The sequence below is a fragment of the Uranotaenia lowii genome, chromosome 3 (assembly GCF_029784155.1).
Source record: "Uranotaenia lowii strain MFRU-FL chromosome 3, ASM2978415v1, whole genome shotgun sequence".
NCBI lineage: Eukaryota > Metazoa > Arthropoda > Insecta > Diptera > Culicidae > Uranotaenia > Uranotaenia lowii.
Genome location: NC_073693.1, coordinates 123,945,346 through 123,966,254, shown reverse-complemented (window position 1 = coordinate 123,966,254; position 20,909 = coordinate 123,945,346). Strand labels below are relative to the sequence as shown.

Sequence of the window (20,909 nt, the reverse complement as noted above, 5' to 3'; positions counted from 1 at the left end):
ACACAAAAATTTCGATTATCCCGATTTAATTTGGTTCCCCTTAGATGATTTTTGAGGATCACAAAATCGAAACTTTGAGCGCTTTGAAGCACCCCTCAATCAAGTCCGATTAAGTTGATATTTAGCATAGGTCAGATTTTTTAAGACCTATCTACAAAATGTTTATTGTTGGTTTTTAAAATTCTTCTTGGCCCTTTTTCGCTGCCACCCTAATACACACACCGAGCTGCTAACCTTTCTTTGCATGGAACATAAGTCAAAGGAAGGAATGGGCGGAATACTCTCTGTTTAACTTGCTAGAAGAAGCTTTGATTTTTTTTTTGCAGCTCCTATTTCCACATTTTAGGATCCCCAACTTTTGGGAATGGATTTTTTCCTGACATTGTTCAGGCACTTGAACGGATTCATTTTTTTTTTGTTGCGACTCTCTCGCCAGCTTACCTGAGTGGCATTGTTCCGAGGGTTGACAGTTCAGAGCAAATAAAATGTAAGCATAACATTCAGATTGCTAATGTCATGCCTCCGCATCAGAAAGATAGACACAGCATCAGCAGAAATGAGTTCTGACAACAATTGTAAAGCACATCTCCTAGGATGGATGTGATACCGATTAATGCTGGGGAAAGGAAAAATGGAGGGAAAACATCTTTGAAATAAATCTCAGAAATAAACTTTTGAAAACAAACAAGAGCGTTTTGTTGGAAATTAGTAGCGACTTTTAATGCTTCTAGCAGAATTTGGCAGGCGTGGCATAACTCTTTGTAAGGATTGATTTACATCCATGGAGATTCATGAGATTAGTTGTTTTGAATGGTTTTTCTTTGGTTAACATTAAGAATTCTAGGGTTGACAAAAAAAGTGATTATATAGTTTGTTCCACTGAGTATATGGTCACAGATTTTGGATATTAATTCATCATTTAAATGGCATCAGACATTTATAATTGAGCAGCGTCGAATTCAGTGAAAGTACAGTAGCTCTTGATGTCCAATAAGAGCTGCAGCTAAAGCTATAATTGAAGGTTTTCTCTTGCCGAATTTTTATACTGAACATTAAAGAAAAGTTTTACTCCTATCATTAGTAATAAAATTACACAGCAAAAAATAATGTAAATATGGACGATGTATTTTCTGGAGATGATGTTGTATTACGGATTTCTGTTGCAATAATACATCTAAATGAAAAGCGAATACGTCGTGAAGTGTAATATCACAACTTTTTATGTGCTATCGCATCAAGTAGTCAATGTATTTCTTTGTTGACGTTCAAATTCCATTTCATTTCAATAATCAAGAAACGGATTACGGACCTCAGCTGTATTTGTTTGGCTTGTAAGTACTACCAAAATTAATTAAAAACATAAGCAAACCCACAACTTCAAAAATAATTTCATTATTTTCATTTTTTAGGAAATTGGACCATATGGATCGGTGGTACGAAACATATTCTTCGACTAGAAACCACCGGGTACATCAAGGCAATGTAAAATTAGTTACCAATTGTGACTCAAGTTATGTGCAGGTATTTGATGTAATATCGCAATACTTTTTTTTGCTGTGTAGGTCTATTATTGTCAGCACAACTTCGATAGAGTAATAGCATTAATCTTCATAAAAAGCTAAAGCGCATTCTATTCATCACCGGCACTCTAATGAAGCTTAAATCTGGCAATTTAATTCTGATTTGTTCTGATTTTGATTGTTTAAGAAACGTCATCATAACTAAAGCTTAGTTCTTTTAGAAATGGGACAGTTACAAATGCCTGTATCTCAAAAACCATTCGTTTGAACGAAATACTTTCTATGAAGGAAAAGTAGGCAATGTTATGATATTTCATGAAAAAATTTGAAAAAAAATATTTACCGTTTTTTGTAAAAGAAATTTCTACTTTATTCTTGGTGTCTCCCATTGGCCGGCGCACACTTTTTTCTGTCATGGTATTGATCAGTTTCTCCAACTTATACTTTGTAAAATCTATATTTTAGGTGGCTTCACCTTCCTTCTTCAATTTCTGATACTTTTTGGTCCAATACTTCTCTGGAAACTGGAAACTGGAAGCATTTTAGTGGATACAGTTGTTTCGAAATGAACAAATTTGGTTATTTTTTATCACATTTTTGAACGTTTTTTTTTCGGTACCGGTTTTACAGCTTAAGAGCTTTGGAACTATCAAAAAATGGCTGTTTGAGGTTGGATTTCAATGAGTCATCACTAGGCAACACTTTCAGCTTATCGGAGAAAATTGTTTTGGACATTTCAGCGATCTACCCTTAGCTTTTCGTTTATTGAAAATTAAAAATGCTGGTATGAGACTTGCATTCCTTGATGATCCTTAACCGTTGTTGCCGATCATCTGCTTCACTCCAATGCTTGATTTGAACTTTGTGGACATTATTGACAGTGTTTGCATACTTATCCACCACATAAACTCAGTAATTCTTTGAATAATCAACGGTTTTTTCAGCTATCAATTTGATAATGACGAATTTTAAAGGAATCTGTGCAAAAATTTTTTTTTCTTTTTCTCAAGCATCGTACATATCTCAAAAACGCGTAAATTTTAAATTTTGAAAAAAATAGGTCGAATAGTACTTTTTACAGGCAACAAAATGCTGTTCAAATTTTTAATATCCAATAACTAGTTAACGAGCTATTAGCAAATGAAAGTGTCCCATTTCTAAAAGAACTAAGCTTTAGTTTTTTTTTTATCTTTCATAAAATCATTATGATGTCACCAAAGCTTTTATAATCATGTCATCAATTTTTGTTTTTTTTTAATTCAGTGAGTTTTGCGAGTTTTTTTAAATTTTTTTTCAGCAACCAAGATGGTTGAGGAATAGTGATTGCATTATTGAGATATGATCTGGTAAAATTAATAACATAAAATGCAATGTTTTGATCATATGATGAGCATCTTTTCTACTGCTATACCAGTCAAGATTTTGGTAAAATGTGTATAAAACAGCATCAGTAAACAGTAAAACGCGCTTCGTTACACCTTTACAATAGGGAAATTTTAATACAATATTTATTTTTTAAAATATTTAGAAAATTTTACAAAAACATTTTTCAATTAATATAATTGTAAAACATGATAAAATGACACCGCAAACATAATGTAATGAATTGAAAATATGCCTGAAAAAATATTTTCAAATCCTCACTAACATCCATCAACACGGCATCATTTTGTGCCCTTCGATTTCATAAATAACATGGTGTTAGTCAATTCAATGCTTCATAGCTTTATTGTGATGTTAAAAATGATAAAAATGGCTGATTACTTTCTAAATTATTTATCATTAGTACTGTTAACCTTTTGTTCCATATGGTGAAAAAAATTTTAACAATTAGTAAATGCTGTTATACATTTTTGCATAAAGCTACACACGAATTTTTTATTATGACAATAATATTTCTGTCAGATAACGTTCAATACAAAAAAATGACTTTCAGTGTTGCGTTCAAAAAAGAATGAAATCACGTGAAGCAGCAAACTTGCTTCCAACTTTGACCAGCTGCAATTTCTGTCTGGCTTGTTTTTTTTTCCATGAAACTTTAACAAAATTTTGTTCAACTATTCAACAAACACTCTACAAAATTTGAAGACTACTATGACTCAAAACAAAGATACAGCTATTCTCGTGAAATAGGAAAAATTTAGTTTGCTTCACAAAACTCGCAAACAATTTTTATTGGAAATACTTGAAATTTCCAGAAGAAAATTTCAAAATTGCATCAGCTGGAAGTGGATCTGGATCAAGTGGAAAATTAGCATTTTTGAGGCCTAATTCAAGATTGTTTTGCTCTTCACTGTTTTTGAAGCATCAGCACAGAGATCAAGATTTAATTTTTATTTAAATGCAATGAATGATTGTTGTTTTAAAACAACAGAAACAAATATTAAATTATTCATTCCCAAAACGTGTGTATTTTTTAATCAATTATTTAATCAAAACACAAATGTTGAGCTGTAGCTAACATGAGAATAAAAGTTTATTATTTACAAAAAATAGTTCTTAGATAGCCTCTGTTATCAAACAATGTAACCCTCATCAAATTTTCTATTTTAAGCACACGCATCAACTGTTTTACCTTTCATGGAAATTTATCAGTTTAAATTTTAAACTTGTATTTAAATGAATCAGCCATTTTGAATAATATTTACAACTTTGACGCGTAACAACAAAAAATATTGGACCAATACTGGACAATATATTGGGGAACCACCTCAATCCTATCCTATTTATTTAAATAGAAATGGTTTATATTATTTTTTATTTACGGCACTTCAGTCTCTTATATTTGAGATGATATTATATTTACTAAAAATAATATCGTCTCAAAAATAAAAGACTGAAGTGCCGTAAATAAAAATATTACATCCAATTACCAGTCGATTGAAAATCTTATAGAAATGGTTTATTTTAATGTATCTGAACTGAAATACCTCATAAGCATTCCAAATTGCCCGGTCTAAACCGAGTTTGTATGGATTTTCAAACAAAAAATTAGGAGATGCTCAGCCTTGTCCGGTTTTCCAGATATCGAGGAGAAAGGCCTGGTTTTTACTGGAATATTAACAATTTTAAGAAATTCCAAATTTTCAACTTGTTTTAGCGAAATAAAATTGTATGGATTTATTGGAATTGTGAGATAATATTTAAACACCGCTGATGTGCCTTGATGGAAACCATTTTTCGTGTGTAGTATTTCAGCTTTTCTTTTGCCTTTTTATGAAAAATATTTATCCAGATTTTAGCTGGATTTTCTCAGGTATGGCTATGATCATTTAGAATCCGGGCAGTTATAAACGTGTGTATTTTACAAACTATTAATTTGATCGAAAAACTTTCTATGGAGGAAATGAAGGTATTTATATGACATTTAATGTAAAAATATAAAAAAAATATATCAATGATTTCAAGAAATACTCTAACTTTTTCATAAAATCTCTTTTTTTATCTTCGCACACTTTTTTCAGTCATGTATTGATTTGTTTTTTTTTTTTTTCACAGAAGCAAAACCTTTGCAAAATCAGCATATTTTATACAAACTCATCGGAAAAAGCGATTGCAATCTGGTTGGAACCTTTTCAACCTGGCATTTCGAAGAATTTGAACTCTTAAATCCGGTTTTAACATAATTTTTTTTGTCCATCAGAACACATATGTCAAATTGCCTAAAAACCGGAAGTACAGATTGCGATCTTTGGAACTGATCATTATTAGTTATTTACTTGGTGTCTACTAGTCAGGCAACACTTTTTGCATGCCGGAAATTGATTTTTTGCATTATTTAAGGAGTCTGCTTTCAGTTATCCCCAATAACCATAGACTATTTACCATATTTAAAATCAAGGGTTGCACTCTGATGGTTGGTTTGAACTTCGTGTGGATCCTAGAGTGGCTCCTTATACTTCTTAACCATTTGGTCCGAAAAAAAAATCAGAAAAAATCAACAGTTCATGAGCTTTCAAGTCAAACAATCAAGAATTTGCGAGTCGCAAAATGCGTAAAAGGAGCAAATCTGTGCAAAATTATTTTTACCATGTCTTTTTGCATCGTAAATATCTCAAACACACCTTAACTTAAAAATCTATAAAAAATAGGCAAGATAGTCCTTTTCATAACCAACACAACGTTACTAAAGTTTTGCATATCCAAGCTCTATTAACGTAGCTATCACCGAAATAAAGTGCCCGGATACTAAATGATCATAGCCTTAGTTGGGCCCTTTCGCTCGATACCTACTGATATTGTGGAGATGATATGAATACTTCTAGCTTAGCTTAGCTTAGCTTGATTGACTACTCACATCCACCAATTATCATTGAACCCGAAATGCTTTTTCATTTATTTTGCCGTATTCCTTCGTATAAGATTATTCTTGTTTTTAGTTTATCGAGGGACGATTGTTTTATTTGGGTCATGATGTTTTTTCACTCTAAGCACTTCGAATTCCATGATCGCAGGCGTGGCTCAGTAGAACAGGTTCCACATCGCCAATGGTTGCTACTCCGTGATTGACCGAGGCCATCAGTTTTGATCAGAGGTCAAAAGAATGGTGTCTGGGATTGACAGTACATTCACAATGTCCAAAAATGATGCTCTCTCTTTGAACATCAATAACGGCGCCGGCCACGTCCTAGTAGTCAATTGATAGAAGGAAATGAGAGAAAGGGGATTGAAAGATTCATAATTCATGCTTTAGGACCGAGGTCACCTCTGCATCCTAGCAAATAAATTTTTATTGGGAATGGGGGTAAAAGGATTTGATCAGGAGACACTTTTGACTAGTGTGGTTATATGTATATTTTTAATCCTACCCTTCTATGTTCCTTTTATTCCTTATTATAATAATATATTTTTAATATTGGATACTGGAAAATATTTTAAAATTTTCGAAGGCTGAATAACTTTTTTATCTGAGTTAACATAATCGAAGAAAATTTATATTTGATTTAAAGCATATCTTAACATTGAAGCTTTGAAAATTGGCAAAAACAATAACAATGAAATTTTCAAAATATTCTAAATGATAGTCTATACCGATAATCTGAAATCATAAAAATGAATCAGCTTGATAGAATTTTTAGAAAATAATGAAATTTTAAAGAACGTTTATGGGTTTTAATATAGTTTGAAATCTCGTTAATTATTTTATTATTACAACAACAATAGCTGAACTCCTGAGTACTCCTACTAATAATGGTAAAAACTATAAGTTTCTAGTAAGCATCCATCTGGAATAGCCTAAAACAAGGCAAATATCAGTGAAATAACACGAAAACAGATATCATAGTGCAATTCATGATTGAAATATCAATTTACGAAAAAAAAACTCAGCCAATGTCTAAGATTATAAAAACTATCACGTATCTACACCTGAAATAGCTCCGAACCATTAGAAATTTATCTTTAGTCAAACTTACAGCAGGGTTCATTTTCTGAAGTCAAATAAAACAGATTAATTTGAAATCTCTTAGCTAGTAAATTCACCTCTTATCTGAGAAACGCTTGAAAAACCCCAACAAACATTATTAATACTAAACTAAATTTTACAAAAAGCGCATTTTAAAGTTTTTAAGCTGAATTTGAACTCTGAGGACAGCTTTTCTGTTCCTATCTAAATTTTAAAATAATAGTGTGTTTTCTACCGAAACTTAAACAAAAAAAATACTTCTCAAGATACAGTAGGAAATATAGAATAATTGTTGCTAGATCGCGTAAACATATAAATTTTTATTAAATGGTGAGATAGTCAATATGTAATTTGATTTCGTTTGATAAAAAAAATTGATACTTTGTTGCTGTTACTTCATAATACAAACGCCCTAATATAGGCGGAATTAAAGCATCTAGCAGGCAAAATCTTAGAAATATTAAAACAAAAATGCTGAAAATTTGCTCAATACCAGGAATATCATGGATCAAATTTAAAAAAAAAAAACATAAAAGTATACAATAACGATACAAAATACTTATCTTAATTGAAATCGGAGATCCCATCGCAAAATAAATACTGTAATTGAGAAAGATTCCTTGTCTTTCCGGATGGCGTAGAGCTAGTCCTTCCTCTTCCTTAACGTCGACCGAAGAACAACAATTTTTTATATTTTAAAACATTTAAAATTCGGCATTTGATTTCCACTTGTTCACTTGCTTCTTAAGTTAAAATATTTTTTATTTAATTCAATTCTCTCTATTTCAAGATTAGAAAATTTCCTGCCAGATAAAAACTCAACCGTCACGTTCGGCCACAGCCTACCAAGTCCTGTGGAGATGATATGAATACTTCTGTGGATTTACAGTATTTCAAAGATGTTAATATTTTATTTTTATTCAACTTAAAACAACGCACATGATTGATAATAAAAGTGAAAAATTGGTAAATCCGATTCGAATATGTGCCATCTAGCCTGAGCCCTGTTTTGACACCTTGATCGAGAACTGTCACCTAATTTTATTGCGATTTTCAAATCAAACACTGCGTGTTTTTATAAAACATGCAAGAAAACTTGGAATACACTTCTAAGTAAATATTTTATTCAGGAACGGATTGAGGCATTATGAATCGGATTTTTTTGAAATATGCCATCCCATAGAATACATCATATTTTAAACATACAAAAGAACTGGGAATAAATTCAATATTTTGCTCAAAATAACCATTATGTCTGCTTAGAAGTTTCTAATATCTTCAAACAACTGACTGAAAAACTTTGATTCCAACTGTCAAATGCAGAACACAATTCGTCATTTTTTCAATAACTCAATAACTAACATAAATTTTCGGTTTTAGAAAAAAAAAATCAGAGATAGATATTAACATGTTTTTCGTTTCACCATTGATCGCTTGGCGTGTGCTTCGTCAAAAGCAAAATAATTTTTCCTCAAATGACATGTGCGTGGTAACATTATGAGTAAAGACTTCAAGTCCGAGATGAAAAGAATAAATAAAAATAGATAAAAATTTCATGGAGATACAGATATAAGAGTCGAACTCTTAAGGTAAATCAAGTTTAATACAAAATTTACCATCAAATTTAATTTTTAAATTAAATAAATTTACTAAAATAACAACCATAGTGAACAATTTCCAAGAAACATATTTTGATTACCTACCCTATCATTCCTGAGAAAAAATTTAAATGTGAATCGCAATAGAATCTAGATCTCTTCAAAGAAACATGAAGTTTCACTGAGATCCTATATGTGTGTGTTCGTTTTTAAAAACAGAAAAAAAGAATATATCCACACTAATTTCTTAATATTCCATCTGAACTCACGTCTACTTGTCTGAAACATGAATAAATTATATTTAGGGAGATATATAAGACAGTATGTTATGAAGGGCATAACTTACAATATTATTGTTTTTTGATAAGCATCAATCGGATGCGTTAACAAAATACCTTCGATATTAACACGTTCGTCGCCACGTCACCCAAATTCGGCAGACGGTTGTATTTTCTGGGGGCCCCGTCACATCAAAAAGCAGGTGACGCTCTCTTACCCAAGTAAGCCGCTCAGTTTAGCCACACGTTGCAAATCTGGGAACTCTCCCTCTTTTCTTTCTCGCTCCCAGAATTTCTTTGGGCCTGGCTGGTAAAACTACTAAAATGAGCGTGGCGACGAACGTGTTAAGGTAAACTACCTACAAAGAAGCTTTCTGCAGAACCACCTTTTGACCTCTTTATTTATTCAGAATCATATTTCAGTATCTCTTTTCAATTTCAAATTAAAATTAAAAAAAGACAAATAACAAATGAAATTCAAATATTTATTTAAGAATCAAAATTACTATCAGAGAAAACGCATCAATTGTAACATTTATTATTCATTTTTCATACGTTTATTTCAGTTCAGTACTTTAAACAATCTCTAGTTTTCAGAGAAACCACTAAACACAATAAAACAATACATGAATTGAACAACTCATTGAATTTAATTTCTATTGTAAACCCTGGAAGGAAAATGAAATTAAAAACATAAAAATATTCATGTTAAGAGAACCATTCAAATAATTTCCGAATATAACCGTGAATTAAAATGATTTGATAATGGTCAATTGGAAAATGATATGCTGAATTGAGGATGTTTACTTCAGTAAAGGATAATTTCAAAGTAAAAGTCCCTTCAAATCAATACCATCATACTTCTAGTCAATCAGTTGGAAAAGCTTACATATATTCGAATTTCAGTACGGCTCATTGATCTTATTTTAGGAACTACTGTAGTTTTTCCAATTTTGATATTTTTTTTAAGTTTATTTTAAGAAAAAAAGGGTGTTGATTGTTTGAACTAACGCAAATTCCTTTAATGATTGAAAAATTCATTTAAGATTGTCACAAATAACGTAAATGTTTAAAGTAAAAGCAATTTACCATTGTACTTAAAGTAAGAAATGTGTTCTTAATACAAATAGGAGATGTTTATCTCTATTCCACATTTTGTGTACTGCAAATGTTCTTTTAAAAAGTGATAATAACTGTTATTTATTCAAATTTTGACAAAGGTAAGAAAAAGTTATTCCAGGCACTTGTTAAAAGCCGTTACGTTTTTTTTATTTTATCATTACGTTACGTTTTATCGTTACATTTCAACTCATCATATTTAAACCATAAAGTTTGATTCACAGAGACTTCCTCGAATATGTTCTTTATTGAATTTTCAAGAAAAAATGATTTATTATTGGTTGTAGGGTAAGCATTCAAAAATCCCCGGATCAATTCGGACATCTTATACAGATTTTCAATGCAAAGTGGACAAGTAATGCAAACTACGGTTGGGCCATCAGGTTGTTGGAATTTAAAAAAAAAGTCCGTAAGATTTCAAGTTTTGTTTAAGGATAGCTTTAGCTAAATGGTTTTTTGGGAGTTTGAAACATGATTTGAACGCTGCTGGAGAGTTTCGATGAAAAAAAAATATAACACTTTCTTGTCAATTTTTTAAAATAATCATTGGATTCTGCTTTGTCCGGATTGTGTGCTGAAAATTTCCAAACGGTTGGTTTATTTTTGGTTTTAATTCCAATTTTCTAGTTTTTACTTTTTTTCAGATTCTCATAACTGAAAGTAGTATGATTAAAATAATGTTAAACTTTTTATTTTTTTAATAATTTATTGACCGATTTCTTTCAAAAAAACTGGTTTTTCATGTTCCTCTCGAACAAAATGTCTCAAAATCCCATACAAACTTCAGGCTCGTTGAGCGACCCCTTCCCGTGGTCCGATCTGGCCCAAATTTGGCATGAGATCTTGTACTAGGCCCAGGATCAATTTTCGCCTGCAGCGTATAACTTTTTCAAAAGTCGGGTCATTTGGGGCAGTCTAATGTTTACTTATTTTCGTTTTTTGCTATACAATACCTCCAATTTCCGCTGAAATAATCTTGAAAGAGGTAGTATAGTGGAAAACTTATTCGTGTTGTTGTTGGTAATCCACCATGGGTGCACGGATTCACCGCAGTTTCTGTCAAAGTATGTGCTCACATGCATTCTTTAGATTATTATGTTCGACAAATCTCCAATGCAGCTCGCCATCATACCCGGACCCCATGGCTTCGTATGAATTGTTATGGAGTGAATGTATTGTGTTGATGTAGGAATATTTTGGAAGAACGAATCAATCTGGTGGGCTAGTTTACTTACAGGTATTTTGGCATCCGTGTATATACCTGACCAGCTGGCAACTGATTGAACATTCCTATTATATAGTCAGTTATAGAATGAAACACATCTTACCCGTCGCCAACTTATGGGAATCGAACCCAAAAGTTTTTCTTGCCGATACCGGGAATCGAACCCAGTACGCCTGGCATACCAATACCAGACTCACGCCAGCCTATCCGCTAGACCACATCGGCGCTTAACAAGTTTATTATAATCGCAAAAATAGGTAAAAGTTATAAGGTGCACCGGGGTAAGTGGGGACGGTTTTTCGTATAGTTCAACTTTAAAAAATCATTAAAAAAAACAGCAGTGGGTTAATTTTGATAAAATTGCGTTCAATGTGATGCAGAACATGTTATTCACAAATGCTGAAGATATGAGCTTGATAGACGCAAAGCGAAAAAAGTTACCACGTAAATTGTTATGGACGGCTGGTGTCTTCACTTACCCCGCTTTATGGGGTAAGTGGGGACGGTAGATTTTCCCTTTGATTTCTCAGGAAATTTTCAACAAATTTGTATTTTTTTGGTTAAATACGTTACTTTATTGCTCGAACCGGCCGAAATTTTGAAAAAAGTTCATGGTACTATTAATAAGGCATCTTTCAATGATTATTGTGTGTAATCCGATATTATCGAAAATTTATACTTATTTTAGAAAAAAAACAAGTACTTTCCAAACTTTTCATGATCTGAATGCTAATTAAAGCTAAATTGTATTGAATGAAGGAGAAAAAATTGAAAAAATGTGTAATCATCAAGTATGTATAAAACCGTCCCCACTTACCTCAGGTAGGGTTTGGAGACGCAATTTTAGATTTTTTCAAATAAACCCTTTTTTTTCGCAATTTTTAACCGTCGTTTCTTTTCCTAACTGGTTGTTCCGAATGTAAGGATTGTTTCAATGTAGAGTTTTTCGTCAAGAGCCAGCTAGTTAACGAGAAGTTTGCGATTGAAAAAGATGCACATCAACTCCACATCGTAGTTAAAAATAGAAAATTTACGAAAAGTCACCGTAAACATCCGCAATTGTCGGAACCGTATCTATTTTACAGTTATTGGGTAGATTACAAGTAAATTTAACATTCTGCATTAAAAGTTTGAAAAAATAGTTCACAGTATTGTTTTAATAGCCACCGTCCCCACTTACCCCGCGTCCCCACTTACCCCGGTGTACCTTACATTTTTCAAATTGCAGTTTGGCGTGCCTCAGTTTTCGTGGAGTGACAGTTGTGATTATAATCTAAACGCATGTAAAAAATGTTGATAGGTTCCCGTGGGCGGTTTTCATACTGTGTTAAAAAAAACCCTTGGTTTACATGTATGGTTTCATGCTAGCACAATTCTTGAAAAGTTTCGGGTACAACCAGGATATTCGAATCTCAACCTTAAGGGTTAGAGACGCGTTCGCTAAAATTTTAAGTATAAGGTTAGTAGCAGCTCATCATTGCATAAAAGTAAATGAGCACCAAGCAATCATTGCAAGATAAGTAGTTTGTATTTGACTGCTGCAAGCTTTGTATGGAAATTTTAAATTCTTAAATGTTTACACCTCCGATAACTTTTTTTGGTTGGTTTTGCTGCCAGAAATAGCAATAAAAATTTTGGAAGCGATCCATCCAGTCCTGAATTAGCGCAACGAAATTTAATTTTATATGGAAATTTGTATGGGAAAACAAAATTTTTCAGTCGAAAATCGCCAGAGATGTTCTGAAAGTACCAAAAAATATAACTTTGGATTAAAAATGTTCCTTAATTCTTGCATTACATTTCTTGTGAACAAAGCACCAATCTACATAGTTCCCCAAAAAAGATGTTCAATGTTATATAAAATTTTTGTTTTCAAAATTCATTTATTTAATTATATGGTTTTTGATCGCTTGTTTGAAAGCTGTGCAACAGTAGGATGGAAATAAAAAATCTCAAAAAACTGTTTTGCATTGCCAGAGAATTTATTGATTTATAAAGCCTTTGCATAAACATTTCATGCAATTATTAACAGCTCTAGCAAGTAAAGTCTGCCATTTTTGAATACTTTTCAATGGATTCAGATTATTTATTTTGAAATGGTTATAACTTTTTTCATGAAATTCATAGTGTCGAGTCCGGAGGATTAATTTCTGATCTCGCGTTCGGAAATGCTTTCCTCAGTCGCTTACGTTCGAACTTTTCGTCAACGCAATACTCTATCAACTGACCTCAATCAACGATTTGGTTCGAGAAGCGAGAATATTTTTCCGCTCCGATTGTACACACACAGTCACAGGTTCGTTTCGTTAAGTTCCATTTCTTCGATCTCAATTATATAAACGCTCTCGTATCTCTCACGTCGCATGTTAGCGATTTCGTTTACCGAAATAGTGTTAGTGAGGATACTGGTTCAATATTAGAAAGCTCTATACTGATCTGGATTAGCTCCTGATTTCACAGACAACATACGTCTTCACTGTGAATCACATATCACATATAAGTTTATAAGTTATTCAAACTCATGTTTTTCAATACTTTCATTTATCCTTGTTCCTATATTCTCTACACATAGATGCTTGTCATGCAAGCAAAAAATGAAGCTTAAGAATAGTCGACCGATTTCATTTCAAGCTTATTTGAATTTTCTGGATGATTTAATGTGCAAAAATTTCTTCTTCCATACAAATTTTCATACAAAATTGAAACGCGTTGCGCTAACTTAGTAATCAGCAAAATCATCTAAAATTTTACACTAATACTTGGTGACCCAAAAGGCATCGAAAAAACATATGGGAGAAAAAAGTCATTTTTTGCAGCGGTCTAATTTGTATGTAAGATTTATGTTTTGTGCATTTTGGGTAGTCGATATCCTATTTGAATGAGTTAACACCTTGTTGTAATTCGATAAAAGGGTAATAAAATTAAATATTGGACTTTTTGATATAATTTGATATAATTTTACACCCTAAAAGAGTACTAAATTATATCTCGTTTCGATTGGAAAAATTTAGTTTCAAAATCTTTCATCTTGATATAATTTTGTTTTTTTTTACTTCTTATCGAGTTACCTGATGAATTTCAGTTTTCAAAACAGGCAAGTTGAGGTAAAAAACAACTGATAGAGCAAGTTCACTCGTGTTGGGAAAAAGTAGTTGAAATTTTGTCACTTGTAGCGTATATTGAAAATTTTACCATTCCAAAATGTTTTCAAGATCTTTGGGCGTTATATTTTTTTACAGCACTGTTTCTATTCCAACCGTATGTGATAGAAATATTGCAATTTCTGCATGACAGCATGCGAGAATTGAACACGTGTTGTGAAAACTCTTGGAGGCCACAGATCTTGAAAAAGTGTCAAAATTTCTACTACTCTTTCCCAACACGAGTGAACTTGCTCTTAGTATCAAAAAAGATAAGTAATTTTTTCAAATTATAAAAACCAACTTCTTTCAACATACAAATCAAATGATAAAATTGATTTTCTTTGGACAAAAAAATCACTGAGATTTGGAATCTTTGATTAATTCTAATCCTCTCTTGAGTGTTAATATGACACTATTAGAAGTTTGGCGGCTTGTGACTTTATTTGGGTGCATCCTATTAAAAAAAGAACTCTTCGAGGACTCTCAACCAGATCTTTAAATCTTTAACTTTGTATCATAACTTTTTTTTATGGATGCATCCTGAAAGCCCAGGAAAAAAAACTCCCCAATTAGACCTTGATGGTCAATTTGACACTCCTCGCTTAACACCGTTTTATATCTCTCTTGTTTCTCAACCGATATTCACAATTTTATAGTTTTGGAAACCTCGTAATGTACCTCAAATATGTTTTCAGACATTATTCAACTCTAGTACTTCAGTTTTTCGTTATTCAAAGGCTAAGAAAATAAATCCTAAAAACATGCTTCGGAAAAAAAACTATTCATTCTTTTTTTCTAAAATAAATTCCTGATCTACAGGAATGTTAGAAAAATTCACTTAGTGTCCAAAAAAGCTTAAGTTAGAAGCTGTACGATTCTTGTAAGGATATATATTTTTTTTAAATTTCTTTTAAGATCATGACCACTAAAAGTAAAAAAGTGGTGTGAAACCATACTTTTCAACAAATGATTCGTCAAAATTGTATGAGTCACACCAGATAATTTTTTAAACAAGGATTGAAAAGTCGACGTAATTTGAAACATTTTTGCATTCTTAGATTGTCAAAATACGAAATACAGAATTTTCAAAGGTTGCTGTTTTCCAAACTTTTTGTCAATTTGCTATTTTTTCAGATTTTCTTGCACTTGAATTCAATTTGCAATGGATTTAGAGTATATTAACTCAAGATTTCCGCAATAAATTATTATTTACCAAAAAAAACAATTTTGTACCGCTTCTAGTGGTGCAATTACATAAGCGCTACGATACTTTACAAAAATTTAATCTTTAAATTTTTTAAAAATCGGTTGAGAAACAAGAGAAATATTTTGCTTTTAGTCAGGAGTGTCAAATTGACTCTCCAGGGACTGTAACGGGTAAAAATTTCGGGGTGGATGAGGGTTACAAAACATTCCTCTCAAAGCAAATGCAACTAATAAAGCTTAATTCTTTTAGAAATGGGACACTTTCTTTTGCTGATAGCTCATTTACTAGTAATCCAACATTCAAAATTTTGACAGCATTTTGTTGCTGTAAAATGTTCTATCCGACCTATATTTTTTTCTTCAAAGTTTAAAATTAACGCGTTTTTGAGATATTTAAGATGTGAGAGAAAAAGAAAAACATATTCTGCACTGTTTCCATCAAAATTCTTCATTATCAAATTGATAGCTGATAAAACCGTTGATTATTCTAAAAAAAAACTAAGCAAAAAGTAAGCAAACACTGTCAGAAATGTCCACAAAAAACAAATCAAGCATTGTAGTGAAGCACATGATCGGAAACTATGGTAAAGGGTCATCAAAAGTACGTATTTGCTGATTGTTTTGTATAAAATAGAATGATTTGCCAAGATTCTGTTCCTTTGAAAAAAACAACAATTTTCAAAGCCAAAGCTTTGGTTTTCGCTGTTTTTAAAAGCCTAAAAAGAGTAATCTTGTATGTATCCTTCGCAACCTACGATCTCTACTAACCGATTATACTTTAAGTTCCATCTCATGATGGTTTTACTTCGTTTTTGACAGATTTTTCCAGGAGAAATTCCATTTAAGACGCTTTTAAGTTGGTCAAAAATAATCAAGTTTTGTTAATTTCGAAACAGTTGTATGCACCAAATTATCCTCAGTTTCTTCTAGAAGAGAAGTATTGGACCAAAAAGTAGCAGAAATTGGAGGAGGGGGATGCAACCATTTAAAAAACAGATTAGACGAAGTAGAAGCTGGAAAAACTGATCAATATCATGACCAAAAAAAGTGTGTCCCGGCCGATGGGAAATGCCAAGAATAAAGTAGTGTTTTTTCTTACAAAAAACGATAAATTTTTTTTTTTTTAGTTTTTTCATGAATTATCATAAGATTACCTTCATTTCCTTCATAGGAAGTATTTCGATCAAACAAATGGTTTTTGAGATTCGCGCATTCGTAACTGTCCCATTTCTACAAGAACAAAACTTTATGATCGCGGTTTAATTTTCCCAAGTATTTCGATCCCCAACACTTATTTACATATCAGTATTGCATATCGTAAGACAATTTTGAAATTTTCCTGGAAAAGATATTGATAGATATTCTTTCTACTTACCCTGTATCGATAGCTGGAGTTCAGTACGTAGACGCTGTTTTTGTTGCACTGCTGCTGCACCATCATGTCGTCCATCTCTGCAAAAAGAAAACGACAGAAGACAGGAGACAAGTCTTTAGTTTGGTTTGGTTTGGTCGGTTAGTTCGATGGTTAGTCTATGAGAAACTATGAGGTTGGATCCTGCTGCTGCAGAAGACAGCATCTCATCATGCGGATGGAAGCCATCAACAAAGTAAATAATGAGGCGCCTTCCACACTATTCATTCACATACTGGCGCAGGAGCAAAAACGAAGTTTCTTCTGAAACGTATCTCGGGGAAGGTATCTCGTTTACTATGGAGGAGTGGAGAAACTTTCATTGAGATCTTTCCTTCACGTTCGCCACAAAACCGGTAATCCAATCGACGGAACGGATAAACTTTCCCTCGACTTAAAAGCACGACATTAAGGATGTGTGTGGGTGTGTTGTGTGCTTGTCTGTGTTGTGTATATGTCAACTTCAATTAAGGCTAAAATGTAGTGCAAATTTCAGACCAATTAGCAAGGTAAATTGTACTCCATTTACTATCTAATGGCAGTAACTTTGGGTTCCGTTTCATGAAGCATGATCTGCCGGCTGTCTGAGCTGTTCTGGTAATTTACTCAGGAAACTTCTGATGAACGCTTCCTAATTTATCCCAAGAGGAAATTTTAAAAGTTTGAGTTAAAAAAACTAATTAATACATCCAAAAATGCTCATATTTTTAAACACTTCTTTCATAGGGTTTTTAAATTTGGTAAATTATTGATTCATATTTTAAATTTGGTTGAAAATTCAAGGTTAAGTGTTGAGTACCCAATATTGCGGTTTTCATTCTTAGTGCTATCTAATGAGGGTCGTTTTTAAGAAACAATTTTCACACAGAAAATATCCCCTACTAGTGAATTATATTTCCTACAGCCGCATAACAATCTTAAGTCGCCAATTCCCCCCTCTGAAACGGTTTAGGTCGAATTTAAAACGTACGCAGGGGAGCAACGGTGAAGATTTGTAACTCTATCAGCATGCAGAAGACGAATAGCGTGGGAAAAGCTTTTCCGCAGCTGCTTTTTTTTTCTCTAGAAGACGTGGAAAAATGTTGCACAGAAAAAAATAGGGGAAAATTCTCCCTCGCTTAGTCGTTGCCGGAAAGCTTCTAGGCTAACAAAAGCAGAGGAAAGGAAGAAAGAACCCAAACCTCATCATGATTATCGTCCATTAAAAGTTATTACCTTTGGCACCCTCGCTTTCTATCTCTCTCTAGTTTTGGTTTGCGACTAGCCGATGTTTAGGAGTCTGGATTTTTAGCGAATAAATAAACTTAATTAAAAGCCGGGGAAGTTATGAAGCTGTTTATTTTCTCATACATTTTGAAGATTTGGTAAGATAGTGGATAATTGAACGTCAGAGACAAAAACTGACCTAGTATTGAACCTGACAGTGAAAATGGACTTCAAAATATCAATCAAACGGCTTGAAGTTTTCTCGACAAATTGTGTTCTACAACCTAAATTTCTGGGACGTCTTAAGGTCTGGAATAATAAATTTTTGGAATCACAAAATTTAAAAAAAAAACAGCAATATAACGATTTTGTCAGTTTGAGGGGCTGTAAGACCACACACATATAACATTTTTAAACTACTGGACAACTCTCTAGATGATTGTATTTTTTCGAGAAAAAAAAACAATTCAATTCTTCATTTTTTTACGCAACAAGTAAAATTTTTGAAAGAAATTATCCTGGCAAGATTTTAATCAATTTGTTTGATTGACTTACAATCAGAAAAATGAGGAATTTTTCCTTAATCTTGTTAGATTATTTTATTAACAGATTAATCACCGTAATTTTTTTTATTACCTAATTTATCGGTCTTATCTGTGAAAAGTTATGTCCTTTTAAGTAAGAATATCTCAAGATTATGAAATTTCATAGACGGATAGAAAGTAAGAAGAAATGGAAGACGGTGAATATGAGCGGGTAGAATTCTATCACTTCATAGAAGTTGGCCCGTGCCGAACGAAAAATTGGTATGCGATGATAATGTTTCTAATAAATTCTACCCGCTCAGTTTCACCTTCTTTCATTCCTTATAGTTTATAACATTCTATCCTTCTCTAAAATTATATAATCTTAAGATGTTCGTTCTAAAAAGGACTTCACTTTTTATCGATAAGGCCGATACATTAAGTAACTAGCTTGTTAATTTGGTTGTTTGTCAATTGAAAAAAAAAATACTTGAACATTAATTTCTGCTGTAAAATATTTATCCTTCATCAGTTTAAATTTTACTCAATTTTTTTCGAACGATTTCAGAGTTTATAGTTGATTAGAAATCAATCCTTGTTAAAAATTGTAAAACCATGATTAAAAAAATTTAATTAATTAAAAATAAAGTGTTCCAAGCTCTACCGTCGAGAACAGATCATGTCTCTCCTTTCCACTGCCCAAAATGCTGCACCACCTTTTTCAATGCCAAAAGATATATCCTATTCAACAGCTAATAACTGTTTTGCCTAATAAGACACAAAGTTAAGGCATTGAACAGAATTGTACAGTGGACAATTTTATCCAAAAAAATATAAATTGGCACAAGATCTTTTAGCAGATTCTGTTTCATAGAAGGAAGAAAAATGATGTAGGTTTTTGAAATCAAAATTTTGTGATTTCAAAGAAGTCGATGATTTCTTTGAATTTAGCCACAGTATTTGAAAGACTCAAATACTAGTATTTCACAAGCTACTTGCTAGCATCCTCAGTGGGTTAGTCGATAACTCACTCAGGGTGCTAGCAAGAACTTATACTTTGAAATCATAGTTTCATTCAGCTAAGAGGTTCTTCAAACCTTCTCTTTAGTTATAAGCAAAAGATTGTATTTTCCTATTCAAACCTGAAAGTTTATATTTACTCATGCAAAAGTTACTTAAAAATTCTGCAAAAAATCATTGATTAGTTTAAACTCACAGTTTAAGAGTCTAAAATTGAGACATTCAAAAATTACCTCAAATCGACTCAATCTACTATCACATCTATGTTTTGTGATATTTCGAGAAAAAAATGATGAATTTATTATAGATAATCCAAAATCAGATACTGATCATTTTATAACTCTTCAATTAAATCACGAATCAGCTTTCTTCAAGATGTGTTGGATTCAGACATAAATTCATAGTTAAAATGCTTCACAATTTGTTAAAAACGTAACAGAAAAACCACCCATATTATACAAGAACCACTGAAGAAACCTTTTTTTCCATGGTAGCACAGATGAACCACTACTTTGCATAGTCCGCATTTTAACTGAGCACCTTTTAACAACACTATTTTCACTCCAAGTGTGCAAATATGAATGCATATTACAAAATTTGAAGAAATTTGATATACTAGTTTTTGCACGGCCAATAAAAAGCTGCCTTAAAATAGAAAATTTGTTTTTCAAATTTTAATCAATGGTTCCTTAATGGTCAATAATCATTCTCGAATGAAAATCATGGCTTGCAGAACGTTGCTGGAGCAAGCAGAAACTAAACGGTGATACGGTCAAAATTTGGTCAATATCAACTTGACGTATTTCTTTCAATTTGGAATTAAAAAACCTGAACACCCCTCATTTTGAAGGTGTGTGTGTGTGTGTGTGTGTAGAATGTTGCTCCTATTTTGATTGTGGAATTCACTCTTCAGTTGTCAAAATGCCGTCCAAGGAAGAAGAGCAGCGTATCAAAATTTTGCTCGCGCATTGCGAAAATCTGAGCTACTCGCAGGCAAAGCTGGCAAAATCGCTAAAAGTTGCCAAATCAACCGTTACAAATGTAATTAAAGTGTTTGGAGAACGTTTGTCGTCAGCCAGGAAGTCTGGATCGGGGGGAATCGAAAACCGGAAGCCGCTGAGACGACAAAGAGAGTTGCCGGTAGTTTAAAGCGAAACCTTAACCTCTCGCCGAGATGCCGCAAATAAGCTGGGTATATCGTCTACAACCGTGCATGAAGCCAAAAAACGAGCCGGATTATCGACTTACAAGAAGG

The 20,909-nt window shown here is 32.6% G+C and overlaps 1 protein-coding gene across 3 annotated transcripts in view; it reads right to left on the bottom strand.

Moving 5' to 3' along the window:
- LOC129756771 (putative uncharacterized protein DDB_G0277255) overlaps positions 1-16,980 on the bottom strand; it is a 196,370-nt gene extending 179,390 nt beyond the window's left edge. For all 3 annotated transcript variants that reach the window (XM_055753777.1, XM_055753778.1, XM_055753779.1), the window contains exon 1: positions 16,869-16,980. In XM_055753777.1, coding sequence (XP_055609752.1) covers positions 16,869-16,943 — 75 coding nt within the window. In that variant the 5' untranslated portion in view covers positions 16,944-16,980. The remainder of the gene's footprint in view (positions 1-16,868) is intronic.
- Between the last annotated feature and the right edge of the window lie 3,929 nt (positions 16,981-20,909).